Source organism: Arctopsyche grandis, chromosome 11 (assembly GCF_051622035.1).
Source record: "Arctopsyche grandis isolate Sample6627 chromosome 11, ASM5162203v2, whole genome shotgun sequence".
Taxonomy (NCBI): Eukaryota; Metazoa; Arthropoda; class Insecta; order Trichoptera; family Hydropsychidae; genus Arctopsyche; species Arctopsyche grandis.
In genome coordinates, this window is record NC_135365.1 from 26,429,212 (window position 1) to 26,445,732 (window position 16,521).

A 16,521-nucleotide genomic window follows, 5' to 3' on the forward strand; every position below is an offset into this window, starting at 1 on the left:
ATTCGTTTATCATGCATACATATGAAAAACAGTTAGTATATATATCAGTGGCGTGCGGTAAAAGTCTCTCTCCCCCATCGTACATCCTCACCTAATTTGCGCGAGCAGGATTCAACAGGAACAAGAGGAACAGGCTTTTCCTTCCGTTTTCTGCGCGCGCACATTAAACAAGGCTGTATGACAAAAAAGAGAGATAATTTCACCGCATGCCACTGATATATATTATATATGTATATATAGTACCGTTTACCACGCACCCTTTTTTTTTTTTGATCTTTCGACTTAAGATCTTTCGATTTTCGAACTTTGCCTTTCGATATTTGCTTTTTCGATCATTTCAATTTTGGTCCCATGAGGTAAACCCATTTTTACATATTGTACATAAATCAAATTCAGTTATTTGTGACATAGCGGGTAGGATCGTTTTTGTCAATTTGATGGAGGAACCGTTTCAAAAATGAAATCAGATAAATTGGCAAACTCTGATAGAAAACGATCAACTTGGAGTTACAAATATCCAATTCTTATTTTCCAAATTTGCTGATATTTGAAAATACTATGCTTATTTTTCACCCGATTAATACTATCGGCTCTTTGTATTGATTAGCTTAACGGTTGGCAATGCTATCATTCAGGGAAAGTCCGCATTCTGTTTACACTCTTCGGTGAGGTCATCGTCTACCCATTCTGCTCACGTTCTCCGCCTACGCGAGGTGCGTATACATTTTATCGATATAGTATGTAGTACATATTTACAACTTGTCAATTATTCTTTTTGGAAGCGTCGACAATTGATTAAAGCCTATTCATATCGATTATTGGAAGAATAAATTAACACAATTTATCTATTGTTGCTTATTTGTGTTGTTTAGTATATCTAATTATTAATAATAGTAAAATACTGCATCCATTGAACGTGTTTGGATTTTAAAGTTAAAAATAAGAATTCTGTGATATTGTTGATTACTTTATTTGTATTGTTTTCGGTTTGGTGATTATTCCGCAAAAAGCGATCTCGCGCAAGTCACTAAAATCTCGATCACGGAACATCTGGCACCCAAAACTACATCAATCGAAAGTAACCCATGCGAAATATTATACTAACGAGAATTCGATTACCAGATGTTCCGTGATCGAGATTTTAGTGACTTGCGCGAGATCGCTTATTGCCATAGGCTACGTTTACACTACCGATATCTACACCCGATACACCCGATATTTAGGAATTTTTCCATAACCAGTTCCTAAATAGCAACCATAGGTTGCAATATGGGAACTGGATATGGAAAAAATCCTTAATATCGGGTGTATCGGGTGTAGATATCGGTAGTGTAAACGTATCCATAGAAGTAGAATGCATAGAATCGCTCTCGGCCTCCAAAAATGTTGCTACAAAAACTCTGCGCGGCAGAGTTTGTTCATTGTTTGCTAAACTTCGTCTCTCTCTCTCTCTCTTGTCTCTCTTCTGACTTTCCTTCTCTCTCTTCGATGGCTCGCTTTTAGAGGATACTCTTGTTAACAATGACCATTCTATGCATTCTACTTCTATGCTTATTGCGGAATAATCCGTTTACCATTGTTTTCATTCAAATGGTCAATGTCTTGGGAATTTATTGAATTAACCAATATACGCTTCTATTATAGCTCGTTTGATTGTTTGCGCGATTTAAATAACTTGTATTTATCGTTGAAAAACAACATGAATAAACCGCAACAAAATAACCTTTCGTTTGTTAGTAATAAAATCCTACTGTATATGTAATTTTGAATTATTGTTTACACAATTCTCCATGCAATTAATTAATAGAAAATTTGCGCTACAATTAAAATGAAATAGGGATGTTTAGCATGGTGTTAACCCACATCAATATATTATTATTATAGCGAGTGGCAACATCGTGGGGAGATCGCGTCATACGTCATTTACCCTTCCGGTCGATGATATTCACTTGAAATACTTCGTAAGTAGAACTTTTGTGCTATATTTGTAGCGTTAATTTCGTTAGATTTTCAATTTCCAGTGTAAAAAACACATATTCAATTGGTTTCATAAAGTATTTATTACTCTTGTCAGTGACATAACCTCAATTGTACAATACCGAAAAAAAACTTTTAAACTAATGTTTCTCACATGTCACCTTACTAATGAAGCAAATTTTTGTCAAAATCACATACATATAATGTAAATGTAGTATAAAAATACAGTTTACTAAATTGATTATATTTTATTATTGAATTTTATGTATTGCTATTCTATTGACAACAAACTGATGTCACTTTCGTAGGAAAGTTTTTAATATAAGAAATATGAAAGTAGGTAATTAGTAGAAACACGTATTTTGGACACTTTGCTATTAATGCTTAATTGATGCTAAAATTCGGAATTGATGCTAAATTCGTAAAATATGCGAATAGATGCTAAAATAACAAACAAAAGTGAAATTTGCATAAAATTTATAGACAATTTAGAAGGGTCTTCCTATACCTTTGCCCATTTAATATGTGAAGAAATTGAGGGGATAAAACAGAGCTTGCAGTTTACCATAGACGGTGTTTTTCCTGTCGAAACCAAGCAGCTGCTTTTGTCTACTACTGTAAACAGTTGGAGCTGTGTATCCAAAAGGCTGTTCAAAAAAGTGTCTTAAAACTAGACTCGCACTCAAGACTTAATAAAAGACAAATCTATTCCTCCGAACATTGAGTAAACTATTCAATCCATCTGTGGCAGGTTCAAAATCTAAAATTAATGTTAAAGAAACAGTTTTGTTTTTTAGAAACCTGCCATTGTTTAATGTATTAACAGGGGCTCGAAGTTTGGAAGGATATCAGCACTTTTTAGACAATTAATAGAGAATATAAAAAGTGAATCCACGCCGGATATATTGCTATTGTTGATGCCAACAAAAATTAAATATGAAGAGTTTGGTTGTGCTTGGTCTAAAATCTATTTGGTGTCCCGTCAATAGTGTGGATGTTAATTAATATTTTAGTAAATACAATATAATTGTTACCGATCGTCGCACCAATCTCAAAAAATATTCTGTAGAAATATGCTCCATGTTAAGTTTTAATCAATTTTAATTGGTATTATATTTTTATATTCATATTTTTTGTCTTTGTATTTTTATATTCATGTTTTTTTCATTGTAATTTTAATTTCAAAACATTTTTGAATTTTTCTATTATTTTTTAATGGTTGTGTTGTCTTTAAATTGTATATATATATATATATATATGTATATAAATTTTATTAAAATTCATCGAAATTTTTTATTATTTAAAATTAAACTCTTCATAAAAATAGATACTAAATTGAACATTTTTAATCTAAAATTGACAAAAATATGTGCCCAAAATACGGGTCTCTAGACTAATTAGAAATAAAACACGTTATTCATATAATATTTTTAATTTAAAAATTCCTAATGCACTGTCGGTTTGAATTGAACTCTTGTAAAATAGGAACGTATCGCATTAGCCTATTTCAGACTTGTTCAACACATTTGAATATCTTTAATCTTTCATGTGGGTTTTATCCTTCTGTATTTTACGCTTGCCGTTGCTCTTTCGTTTCTTTTTCTTCTTCGTCACGGTCTTCTCTACATACTCATGCGAGTCGCCGGAATCGGACTGATCCGAGAATGCATCGTGTCTCGTCAGCTGCTTCGTACGAGCTTTCTTCGATTGAATGGCCGTCGCCACGAAAACCCCCTTGCGAAACTTGTGACGAGCCGCACCCGACAGATTGCCATTGGAGAAGTTCGCCGCACCATATTCAGTCTTTATTGTATTCATTATGTTTATGCTAGACGTCGCCGCTTCTTGCTTGCCGGGTTTTAATCTGAAACACAACTCTCATCATACATACATACATACAAAGGATCTTTTTAACCCTTTGCCCGCGGCAATAAATATAGCGAACAAGCCCTGTACTCGGTGGCACCTTTTTCGCGAATTTGGCAATCGAGTTTTCGACCTTAAATACAGATTTTAATATTTACTCAAGAAATCAGATATGTTAATTAACACAAAAAGTATTATTTTAAACAATAAAATACATAATATATCTCTTAGTTTTGGCTTAATTGTCAATTAATCATTCTTCATACAATTGAGACGTATCGTCGCCATTGTTCAACAGACGTGACGTCACATAAACGAGGTTTCAGTATGGTTCCACCAAAAACTAATTTTGACTGGTATATATTCATTTTAAGCAAATTGAATAGATGGCATTCAACTCTCAGTAATATATTCAACCAATTTTGAACCTTAAAACAGTTGAAATAGGCGCAGATAAGGCTCAAAATCCCGTGCAAAGTTCAGAAATTCTATGGAAGACAGCCGCGCTATAGACTTGTCGCGCAAAGCTTCCATAGAAGACGGCCGCGGGCAAACGGTTAAATATATCAGAGACTATACAATACCTCGTTTTCTTCTTCCACGCTCTTGAAACTGTGGGTTGATCGTATTGGATGTACTCGTTGACAGCGCTAGACAGTTTGATTTTGATTTTAGCTTTGGGCTTAATTTTTTTCAACTTCAATTCATTGTCATCATCTCTACTTATGTAATTTTCTATTGATTCTAATTTTTTCGAACACGATCTAAAATAAACGTTGGTTATTTTAGCATGTAATTCTTAAAGTGATGATTTTAGGTTCGGTGTACCTTAATAGGGATTCGCTATCGGTGTAGTTCTTCATTGCCAAATTTGATATACCCCAAGATAGCGGCAGGTATACGTTGGGTTGTTCGGATTGAACTCCCGTCCAAATGTTGTTTCTCAACGTCGTCAATTTTATTTGCAGTTCTGATGTTTGCGCCTTTCTGGACAGCCGCACGTCCGAAATACTCCTCAACATAAGAAAACAATTGTGAGTATAACTTTTTTTTTTTTTTTTAATTAACACTGAGCAAGAAACTTTTATTATGCTGATTTTTTTATATCAATATTTAAAAAGTATAAAAACCATAGATATAGAATACATAGATACGCCCTGACGCTCTAAGCCGATCACCCTGTTGGTGCATGCACACACAAAAAAAAGTACAGTGCATGCACACTCTCTCTCAGTAGCTAGTTAGCTTCTAAGTCGGAAGGTCGATTGACATTTTTCAAAAATGCCAACGTATTCAGTGAAATTGTGTTACAATTACTCAAGAAAACATAAAAAGGCGGATGGCATCACATATCATAAGTAAGAATTAATATATAATGTCGTCAATTATAGTAGTATTTTAACATATAATGAAATATCGGCGCGATGTATGTAGTGTTATATGTAGTCACCGGAGCCTGAGGGGGCCGTGTATTGTTCAAAGGTTGTAAATGCATTGTTAAAGGTTTGCCGAACAATGGATAGCACTGTGACTATCCTACTTCTAGTTATATGCAGTGATGGAACAGCGGTCGACAACCTCTGCCACAGATGTCTCTAAATGCACGCGTATATCTTGTTGGCACTGAAGGAAATTCAGAAATCGACATAAGTTTAAAACTACAAACAATGAACTAAATATTAAAGTGTCAGCTTTAAAATTGATCCTTGTGGAAGTTAGTAATGTTTAAATATTGTAATAGTTAATGATGGTTTTATTATAGTAACATACATTTTTAATAAAGTGTGTATAGCTAAATATTTTTTTCTTAATATGGCTTTATTAGTTTGGTTTACTGTCACGCGGAGTGTCAAATAAAATAAAGTTATAAATAAAATAAAACTTCAGTGCATGTACATATGTACATAAACTGGTTGCTGACCACTGCGTTTATTGCGTTCCTTCCTTTTTTTTCACCACTTCTTCACCACGCACCCCTCAGATAGTGGCGACAAGATCTCCAACGAAATTTGTATGTAAAGGCATATCTAGGTTATTCTACATCTATGATAAAAACCCATTTCTTTTTTACCCTTTGAAAGCTGACCAACGCCGATCGGCGTTTTGCCAACAAGTTCATGGGCCTGAAAAACGCCGATAGGCGTTGTATTTTGAGCATGTACAAAGTAAACAAGAATACTACCTGCTAAGCCTATCCAGGTTAGCATTGAAAAAAAATGCATTGAATATGGGTCGAGTAATCTGTGTCAATGTTTATAAAGACTAGCTTACACCGGAATTTCCGAATTTATAACCATAGCAGAATTTCCCGATTGAACTGCTGAGTATTTTAGATTTTGGCTTGGCATTACATTTTAACAACAATGAAGAAGATGGAACTAGTTTTAGAAAACTACATTCTTCAATAGATTTCTTTTGCTTATGTTATATTGTTGCAAGATATATTAGAGAGTCTAAACCAGAGAGATGTAATAATAATAGAGAGGCCCTTACGAATAAATAATTGTTGTCAATTTTATGCGGTACGTCTCTATAAATACGCTACATCGCACGGAATACAATCGGATCAATTTACTTATAAAAATGTATCCTATGTTGTTTATTGTGTGTTTTTTAATGTATTGTGCAATTTTTAACGATGCTTGCCCATCTTGCGAGTAATATAAAGAAACAGAGAAGTTTTTACAGGACATATGTCGAGCACCAAGCATCAGATACGACTGATGCTAAAATTATTTAGGTTTGTCTATGGACAGAATGTCTCTTGACAACAATATAACACCTAAAGCCACTTCTATTAATATTACATTTCTCTGGTCTAAACACTCCTTTACAAAACTCGAAATCCTCGGCGGTAGTTATCTAGGATAGTGATATGGGGTTTGTTTGGATTAGCTATAATTTTTACACCTGCTTTCTATTGGATTTCTAGATAATTTTCGTTGAAAATGGTGGCTTTCAACAGAAAAAACGTCAGAAAAGGGTTAAATCTTATATAAATATAAAATGTCTACTCATATACACATGTACATAAGTCTATAAAACATCAAACAATGCATACTTAAATCTTTTGATACTTTTTACACATTATATAAGCCCACTTTAAAGGTCAATGAAGTCGACCAATAAAGCCCTCTACATGAGGCCACCACCCCAATACAACGAATATAGACTGAGAGACTCTTTTGTCGGAGAATGAAACGGTTGTCCAACAATATAGCACATACATATATACTACATATAGCTAGCAGTATGACTCGGTGGTTGCGTTTATGTTTAGCACCGAGAGGTTACCGGGTTTGATCCCGTGGTAATCTTTAAAGGTGCTGGTCAGACTTTGGATATTTGTGACTCTAAGTCGATTGTTTCCTATCGGAGTTTGCCAATTGATCTGATTTCATTGTTGAAACGGTTCCTCCATCAAATTGGCAAAAACCATTCTACCTGCTATGTCACAAATGTTTGAATTTGATTTATGTACAATATGTAAAAAATTATGTAAAAGTCTAAATCCATAGATGTCTCTATGGGTTAATTAATTAATTAATTAATTGTTAATTTCGTGCCTCTCGAAATACAGCGATTTATGTAATAAAAAATGTTGCAATGTTTGTAATTAATTACCTGTAAGGCCTTCCTGGTATATATCTATGTAAAAATAAAATTCATAAGAATCGTTAAAAAAATTACTTTGGTTGCGGAAAGCATCGGAACTGATGCCAAATCTTTTTCTGCACAGTTTCGTACCGAGCCGAAGCGCTTTGCGCCCTTGAAATACGACTCGTAGTCTTTTCCTTATCCGACTGTTCTGGAGAATCCGTATTCTACCAACAAATAATAAACAATTAACACATTAGCCGGAAACAACCATCAAAAATCTTGCAATCGAAGCAGTACTTGAGCTGGAACGATCTGAAGTTCTGGCGGCATTCTCTTCCTACGGTGCAACTTTGCCGTCTTCGATGCACGGAATTGCTTATGCAACCGCCGCACTGGACTTGACTCATCGCAGGACTCAAACTCCGTCGAAGCCTCACCCACATCACTCCCGGCATCCGTAGTCAAATCTATAGTAGTCCTGTAAATCTATCCAAACTACTATTAATATCAAATTTTACATATTTTATATGATGGTTTGTAATTTAAACGTACCGGTAAAGCTTGTCGCATTATTTTTGGGCTAATTTTAAGTTTGTCATGCTTTGGACGGGATTTTTTATTGCTCTGAAAATATTTTTCATATCATTAAGTACTCAATAATTGAGGTTATGTATTGATTTTTAATATGAAAGTCATAGTACTCTTTTTGTCTTTAACAAAACTGGTGACGGTGGCGGAGCCGGAAACCGTTTAGGTAAGTTTTGCCGTTTGAGTCGACTCTCCTCATCAGAGCTGCTGCTTGACGTGTCTCCCTCATCGCTAAATATAAATGAAACTTAATTTTGCATTCAAAATAATACAATCGCACTCTAAGTGATATCAAAATCAACCTGGAATAATCGGACAAGTTTATATTAGTCGGCTCATCGGCGCTGGAGCCTTCTTTTAGTAGTCTGTTTATAATTTTATTCCTAAGACGCTCTTTATGAGGATTTTCATCGCAAAAGTCTAAGAGTGTTTCGCAGAACGCTCGTCCCAAGGCTTCGTAGTCTTGTGTTGAAAAATGAGTGGCAACTCTTCCGCCGAGCTCCGATCCTCCGAACGAAGCCTCCATCGTGTAACTGTTGGCGACTCCCATCATCCAGATGACGACCCTTCCGGTACCTTCTTTGCTCCGTTGTATCCGGAATTTGCAACTCTCGAAAGAAAACTAACAAATTGGTTAGACAAAAGTTACACGTCTGAGTTGAAACATATGAACATATATTCACACCTTGTCGGCACAATTCTTATGCAGCATCAGGGGAAAGACCTGTTCGTGGAGACGCTTGTCCAGGCCTCGTCTGTTTTCACAGCCGTATATGAAGACGTTGTGTTTTCTCGAATGTGCATGGAGGTCGCAGTACATTACTACTCCGCATTCTTCGATCAATCTGAATCCATATGTTAGTATTTAATTATTATTCATATCTCTGTTAAAGGTTACAGTTAATACCTTCTTATCATAAGTTTGGTGTGCCAGACTGGTGGGTACGTCTCTCTGATTACAGTCCTATATTGTCTGTTTAGATCTTTTCCCGTTAATGAGCATCTATTGTTGCCGACTATAACCTGAAGTATTCATAATTAATAATTGACATGCTAATATTCAACGGGGCGTAACGTTATATATCTATATATACCCCGTCAGGATTCAGCATGGGTACTAATTTGAATATGAACTTCTCTCTCAACTCTCTGGCTTGGCTTGAATCACCTGTTAGGAAATCCATGAATCCTTTCATCATCCAAGATGACGGCGTTTCGCCTGGATGAACTCTCGCTGTAATTACAATTGCCTTTTTTTTCTAAAAATATACACCGTTCGTTACATTAATATGTCTGTGCTGTCGTATACAGACTATTCATAAGTTGCGGTTAATGTATGCAATTTTTTGTCCGTAAATCTGAATAATTATTCAGTCATTCATTTACATTGTGATTTAAAAACCAACATTTACCTCTGGTAAAGTGTTTTGGTGGAACTACATATCATACATGTGACGTAATGATTAAAATCAAAATAACTATTGGAAACGTCATCCCCTTCCTGATCAAAATGATTGTTTCGAACAAACCTTAGATTCGTTTTCATTAGGCGGGGCCGTGATTGTCAAATAGTAAACATTATTTCCCGCTAAAGTCCTGCACAAAAGCCTCAATTTGGTGAATGTAGATTTGACTGGATGATTTTGCAACTTGCACAAGTAATCTTGCAGATCTGAATATGTGTAGGGATAGCAATGCGCCAGGTATACTACGTCATTTTCGTGAGGAAACTCCACGTTGAACGTCAATGTGTAACTCGGAGACTGCTCTTCTTCTTCGCATCTGAAATTTTACACAATACACGCTAGTGTTTTGTTTGAATGATGATGATTTGATAGGTTATTAGGTATTTTGAACCGTACGTAGGGTCATTCTTGTAATATGATATGTTATCGGCGCATCTCCGCCAACCGATCGAATGTAACTGAGCGTCCTTCTCTGAATACATCAACGGCCTCATTCCTTCGTTGTAGAGACTTTCACCTTTTGACAAATTCACTATAGAAAATCTACAAGAATGTTATCGCAGTTATTGTCGATGGTCGTTGGGCAAATGAACAGTGCATAATATGCCACTTGCAACGCGTATAATCCGGTAATTTTAGACAGTATATGTAATTCATTATATTATATTAGGAAATATGTGGAATGAAAGCAATTTAGAATTTCTTTTATATCTTTTTAGTTCCTTTTCATCACTATGTAATAAAAAACTTAATGTCCTAGTTTAGTCAGCTCTCGATAAATAATAGTTCCGAAGGTTATAGGAAAACTCAATACGGGATAGTGACCTTGAATAGGAAATAACACGACACTGTCAAAGCTGAACAGTAGATGATTATTAATAGACCATTGACATAGCAATTATGTCATCCTGCAAGCCCTCGCAGTTGGAATGACCACTGATTGTTCTAAAAATCTTCAAGTCGTCAGCAAAAAGAAGAAATTCAGAGTGATTAATCGACATACGAATATCATTAACAAATAAAAGAAAAAATAATGGACCTAGGTTGGACCCTTGCGGTACACCAGATGAAGTGTGATATATATACACGCATATACATACATGATAAATACCGCAAGAAACAAATTTCTTTCTGTTTGTTAAATAATCGGTAAAAAAACGGACTAAATTATCAGAAAATCCAAAATTGGAAAGCTTTCGAATAAGAAGGCCACGGTCAACCTAATCGGAAGACTTTTCAAAGTCAGTATAAACAACTCGACCATCAACAGTTGGTGGTTTGAGTCCAATATACCATGTTTTATAATAGCGGGTTGACACGATCTGATTAGCTTGGACCAAGTAGCTTGAGCGAGTAACTTGGACGTTATCACAGCATGTCAACAGGTGATTCAACAGTTTTTCTTCCTGCTAAACTTTACGAAGAAAATGATTACACGCACTCAATTCATCGCGCCTTTAAAGCCATTTGCTAGTCCAAATTCTTCTATTCGCCGAACGGGAAATAGTTTGGTGAAATTTTAACTATTTATCAACATGTCCGCGACAGCTCCTATACACCAAAAAATCGACATAATTCTATGAATCAAACATTTCCCAAAAAGTATTTTTTATAGGAACCGTGTTGTATGGGAGTATGTTGCAGGGAGATTACTGTATAACTTTCATTTCACTGTATTACTCTTTAAGATTACATATACATATTTAAGATTCTTGCAGATTATACATGTTGCCTACAGCATATAATACAATGAGTCAGAAAGAAACGGCACATGCTTTCTGAAAGCAATTGTCTTCCAAGATTTCAGAAAACATTCATACCGTTTTTTTCCTTCTACATATGTAAATAGATATAATAATACCTGTAAATTACATGTTTCCTTGTACTAGTAACCTTAAAGTAGAACCATTGCATGTGTCTATTCGTGTACAGATCCGTCCTCAAATACAACTCGTAGTAAGTGCTGGTGATTTTGACCGCTTTTGCTAGATTTCCCGATTCGAATCGAGATTCAAAGTGTAATTCGTCGTCGCAGCCATTATTCGAGCACGCCGTCATGAAGTACCGACTGCCCCCAACGCTGGATCTGCTAAACTATATATCAATGCCTATGATTATTACCATTCTGTATGCGTCGAAGTCTTAAATATGCGGATTATTTACATAGTTGACAGCGCTCATCGGATAGTATTGGAACATGACTGTGCCGGACTCTTCGCCGACCGGCTTCGGTTGAAGTTCTCGGCCAGTGCGGATGTAGTAGCATTCCGGCACAGGTGGTGAATATTCTATATGATATACTCGATGCTCTAAGACCTGTAAACAGTACAATATCAAGCTTTATTAGTAATTTTCGACCAATGAACTCAATAAGTGAGAAATTTCGTTGTATTCTATTTGGAATCATCCGAAACCTTCCATGGGTTTAGAGAATATACGGTTAAACGGACTCAAACTTCTATGTCATTGTTGATCATATAACATCATTATACCTCTACAAATGTAGTGTAAATTAGTTGTTGGCTTGAGTTCAATTTGCTATATGTTTTTGTGTAGGCATGGAAATGAATTTTCGTTATAACAGCTTTTGAAATGATCATATTGGTTGTAAAACTAGTGAAGTCTCTTTCATAGAATATATTTGAAATAGTCTTTATGTAATAGAAGCTTATATCTTTCCAGATCCCATCACTGGCATCAAATGGAAATGATTGATATAAAAAAAAAATGAAATTGATACATACATAATATACTCTTGAGACTATTATGATTATGAATTATATACCGAAAATGTTCTCATATTCGGTGATCAATTCGCTATTGAAGCAAATACCCCGAAGATATATTGGAATCAACTACAAATCATGCAGTCGTCTTCTGAGTACGGAAAGCAAAAGCGAACGAAAGAGACCGTTCATATTAGGCATTGAAACGTCTTGCGATGATACCGGTTGTGCCATCGTCGATGGCAATGGAAACATCCTCGGAGATGCTCTGCACTCTCAACACTTGACACACGTGAGAAACGGCGGCATCATGCCACCTCTTGCTGAAGATCTGCACAGAACATATATCGAATCAATCGTCGAAGAGACGTTCAAAGCGGCCGGGATGAATGGTCATTACTTGGATGCCATAGCCGTGACTGCAAAACCTGGTCTTCCGTTGAGTCTAGTCGTCGGAATCAAATACGCCAAGTATCTTGCGAGGAAATTTTCAAAGCCTATAATACCAATACATCACATGGAAGCTCACGCTCTGACGGTTCGGATGGAAAATCCAGTTGAGTATCCGTTTTTAGTATTGCTCGTGTCTGGAGGCCATTGCCTTTTAGCCCTCGCTAAGGATGTCGATGATTTTAAACTGTTGGGTAAAGGTACAGATGACGCTCCTGGTGAAATCTTTGACAAGGTGGCACGAAGGTTGAAGCTTCGGAATATGGAAGGATTTTCTGCACTGTCAGGAGGAGCGGCCATCGAATATGCAGCAACTAAAGCGAACAATCCAAATGCTTTTGATTTTCCATTGGTACTTGCGCGGTATAGAAATTGCGACTTCAGCTTTTCCGGTTTGAAGAACAAAGCTTTAAGGCACTTGATGGCAGAAGAAAAAGAGTTAGGCATCGTAGGCGATGGCATTATTCCCGGTGTTTATGATTTGTGCGCTGGACTTCAGCTGAGCGTCACTCGGCATTTGTGCCATCGTACATTGAGAGCTATGTTATATTTAGAAAGGATGGAAATGTTGCCTGATGATAAAAAGACTCTAGTCGTGTCTGGCGGTGTGGCTTGTAATAATTTCTTATTTAAATCTTTGGAAATCCTCGGTGATCAGAGCGGTTATAAAGTGGTGAGACCTCGTCCCAAGCTGTGTACCGACAACGGTATTATGATAGCTTGGAATGGAGTAGAAAGATGGAACAGGAACATAGGCATCGTTCATGATATCGAGAGTGTTGTAATGATGAATAGATGTCCGCTAGGTGAAGATATTACTAAAAAAGTAGCTAATGAAGAAATTTCTTGTAAATGTGTATCATTGAATAGCCTTTTGTAGTGCGTGTTGTTTAAATAAAGTCCTATTAATTATATGCATTTGTTTTAGTGTGTGGTTAATTTGCTTGCCTGACATTCTGTCGGCCATCGTGCTGCTTGCTGCGGACAGTCCAGCTCCTTGGGTAATGCAAACAAATCCCTCGGTTCTTTCAGTCGAGCGATGGTCTTGAATGTTTTGGAGTCGGTGTTGATTTCTATTTGGTTGCTTTTGATTGCATTCTCTAAGTAGTTGCTAATGTATGTGCCTGTGATAATAAAATAAAGAATTTTAGTACACGTGGTATTAATATATGAGATATAAAGTTAGATATGGACGACGAGTACATATATGAATAAGTGGAGTGAGTCAAGAAATTTAAACGGTGGGTATTTGGAACTGTTATGCCATCCGAAGGAATGTAGAAGTTAACGTTAGAAAATAAATTATTGTAGTCTAGGATAGGGAAACTAGAAGCATCGTTAAAAGGATTTTTAATAAGGTCAATAATTTGGACCGTTGGTATTCATGGTGGATGAACATCAATGTAAATATCTAGGCAGAGTTGAAAGTACGTTTCCTCAAACAGGAACATTCAATAGTGATTCAGTCAAGGATGAACCCGGAGCAGCTTAAAAAGAAATAAGGTAACTGTATACATTTCGAAACTCAGTCCCTATCAGTTATCTATCAAACATCCTTTACTTCATTTTTTATTACATACCTCCTTTACGTTTCACTTCGATGACAATTCAGGAAAAAGTTTGCCTCTTATCCGATCGTTTTCATACTTTGCCATATTGCTCATTTTGGTCATCAATATAACTAAATAGATCCTCCGCCATTACGATGGTGCAAAAATATCGTGTAAGACGCGTTTGAAATCTGCCCGGCGAGATAGTCGTTGACGTTTATCCACCGTTTGTTTATTAGTTTTAAACATAGATGGCGGTAGTAAAATTAAATTATTGTTATTTTTATTCAAAATAATAATTTTATATACAAATTATAGAAGAGGTATGTTTTTAAAAAACTTTTTTTTTATTATTATTACAAGGCTATTCTATGTTTCACTTCGCTAATGATTCAGGCGAAATTCCTACATCCTTCCAATCGGTTTGAAACTTTGCCATTTTGCGCGGTTTGGTCAGCGATAGAAATATAAATCAATTCCGCCAGTACGATGGTGAATAATAATCGTAATAGACACGTTTAAAAATGCAAAATTTTTGAAGATGTTGACGTTTGATATTTAGTAGCCTTATATGTTTGACTTTCTGCCACCTACTGTCTTGTCAGATTTTAATTGTTTTTAATTTACTTGTTCACACTATCTTATAAAATTTGCATTATAGGCTCTCATTATTTAACCTGTTTTTTTAAATGCACATTGCAATGAGTATTGGATTTTGGAAATAATCGGCATTTCAAAATTTCCGAAAGATAATAATAAAGAAATGTTTAAATTTAGCCACGTATTACAGTCTGTGTGTACTGCAGCACTCATATAGGTGATGAAGATTTTTTGACCTTTGCTGACGGGAATACGGAAATGTTTTTTGACAAAAAATCTATATTAAATACTTTCACTTGAGTTACAAAAAAAAAAACACAATAGTTATAGCTAGATATTTTCTTTAGACGTTTTTATAAACAGATTATTAGAAGATTTTAAAAATTAAGAATAATTGACATTCTACAGCGAAATTTGCACAAAATTTGCACCTGGCAGACACTGAAACTGTTACCTTATAAAAGTTTTTGTGTTTATTTTTTTTCCAAAATATCATCCCCCCCCCCCCCCCTAAACATTACTGGATTCTTAGCTGAATTTAAATGTATTTAGATTTATGTATGAATGTGTCTTACCAAGCTCGAAAAGTCAACTTCTCTATGAAACTTGCATTACATTACTAAATAAAAGTAAACAAACTACTCAATAATCGACTTTACTTTATCGAGTTATTTAAGAAACAATATTCTACATTATTGGATTCTTCGCTGAATTTAATATATGTATTTAGATTTATTATATGAATGTGTCTTACCGAGTTCGAAAAGTCAACTTCTCTATGAAACTTGCATTACATTACTAAATAAAAGTTAACAAATTACTCAATAATCCACTTTATTTTATCGAGTTATTTAAGAATATTATTCTACTGCTATAAAACTATTATTATACATAAATAATAGAAAAATTTCAGATTGATACAATATAATATTGTACTTGCCTTTGTTGCAAATGGGAAAGAGAGCCGCTTGCAAGTCCCTTACGTGCGGATGGCCTATCACCGTGTCCATCACCATGACTCCTTTATCAGTCCCCACCACGACGGCCCCCGTCTCCTGGCAATAATTAAGCCCCGGCACGGAGGCCTTCACCGAGGGCGTCACACCCATATCGACATGGGCTTGTCGCGATAGTAGCGTCGTCGTCGGCGTCTCATCACCGAATACACTTTAAATGTGCACCGATTTATTTGTGGGTGGGTCGCAACCCTCCCCTTCCCTCCCCCAACCCCACAACTTCAACCCCATCGACCGCTCGGTTACAATATGTACACGTGGCTGTCGTGACGTACCCACCTACGCACCCCAGACGTCTTTTCAAGTGGAGATCAAACACAAGGGCCGGGCAATCGAAATTGGAACTCCGTGCCTGCGGGTGCCCATTGAACCGATCCAATTCGCAAAACTATATTTAAGGCTTCTTTAGAATCGGCTGATCACAGTATGTGGCACGTGAATGCTCAAAAGATCCGAAACTGCTTGTTTTTATCATGTAGAGACCCCAGACTTGCTTGGTTGCATCCAGTGCTGACTTAATTGTATGCGTGACACGATGGGTACAAAGAGTAGGTAAACTCCCACATTAACTGTTGTCTGCTGTAAACTTTTATCTACTGTATATGCGTGTTGGTGTTTTAGGGGTTGGCTTTTTGTCGATATTCCTTTTGTGTATATTATACATAGTCCTGGATAATCTATT

The 16,521-nt window shown here is 36.0% G+C and overlaps 3 protein-coding genes across 4 annotated transcripts in view; 2 read left to right on the forward strand and 1 right to left on the reverse strand.

Annotated features, from left to right (window-relative positions):
- The first annotated feature begins 1,877 nt into the window (after positions 1-1,877).
- Positions 1,878-13,827, forward strand: Tcs4 (Threonyl-carbamoyl synthesis 4). Its single transcript, XM_077441743.1, has 3 exons — positions 1,878-1,961; positions 4,812-4,877; positions 12,180-13,827. The coding sequence occupies exon 3, from the start codon at positions 12,264-12,266 to the stop codon at positions 13,551-13,553; it is 1,290 nt and encodes a 429-aa protein (XP_077297869.1). The 5' UTR covers positions 1,878-1,961; positions 4,812-4,877; positions 12,180-12,263; the 3' UTR covers positions 13,554-13,827.
- Positions 1,878-16,521, forward strand: part of Nadsyn (NAD synthetase) — a 41,032-nt gene continuing 26,388 nt past the window's right edge. For both annotated transcript variants that reach the window (XR_013261242.1, XM_077441740.1), the window contains exons 1-2: positions 1,878-1,961; positions 4,812-4,877. The gene's annotated coding sequence lies outside the window, so the exon portion shown is untranslated. The remainder of the gene's footprint in view (positions 1,962-4,811; positions 4,878-16,521) is intronic.
- LOC143918626 (cytosolic carboxypeptidase 2-like) lies at positions 3,396-15,932 on the reverse strand. The gene is made up of 17 exons (XM_077440568.1): positions 15,764-15,932; positions 13,622-13,797; positions 11,661-11,813; positions 11,359-11,591; positions 9,894-10,040; positions 9,561-9,813; positions 9,126-9,290; positions 8,939-9,054; positions 8,717-8,876; positions 8,334-8,653; positions 8,145-8,262; positions 7,996-8,067; positions 7,741-7,929; positions 7,534-7,667; positions 4,672-4,857; positions 4,428-4,607; positions 3,396-3,841 (listed from the first exon to the last, which is right to left on the reverse strand). The coding sequence occupies exons 1-17, from the start codon at positions 15,930-15,932 to the stop codon at positions 3,514-3,516; spliced, it is 3,099 nt and encodes a 1,032-aa protein (XP_077296694.1). The 3' UTR covers positions 3,396-3,513.

What these genes read in the sequence shown, in the direction of transcription:
- Tcs4 (XM_077441743.1), top strand. Translation starts at nt 12,264, where the DNA reads ATGATTATGAATTATATACCGAAAATGTTCTCATATTCGGTGATCAAT.
- LOC143918626 (XM_077440568.1), bottom strand. Translation starts at nt 15,932, where the DNA reads ATGGGTGTGACGCCCTCGGTGAAGGCCTCCGTGCCGGGGCTTAATTAT. An exon ending in CTAATGAAAACGAATCTAAG is followed by an intron (nt 9,291 to 9,560) that starts GTTTGTTCGAAA and finishes GTATATTTTTAG; the next exon opens with AAAAAAAAGGCAATTGTAAT. An exon ending in GCGTGGAAGAAGAAAACGAG is followed by an intron (nt 3,842 to 4,427) that starts GTATTGTATAGT and finishes GTTGTGTTTCAG; the next exon opens with ATTAAAACCCGGCAAGCAAG.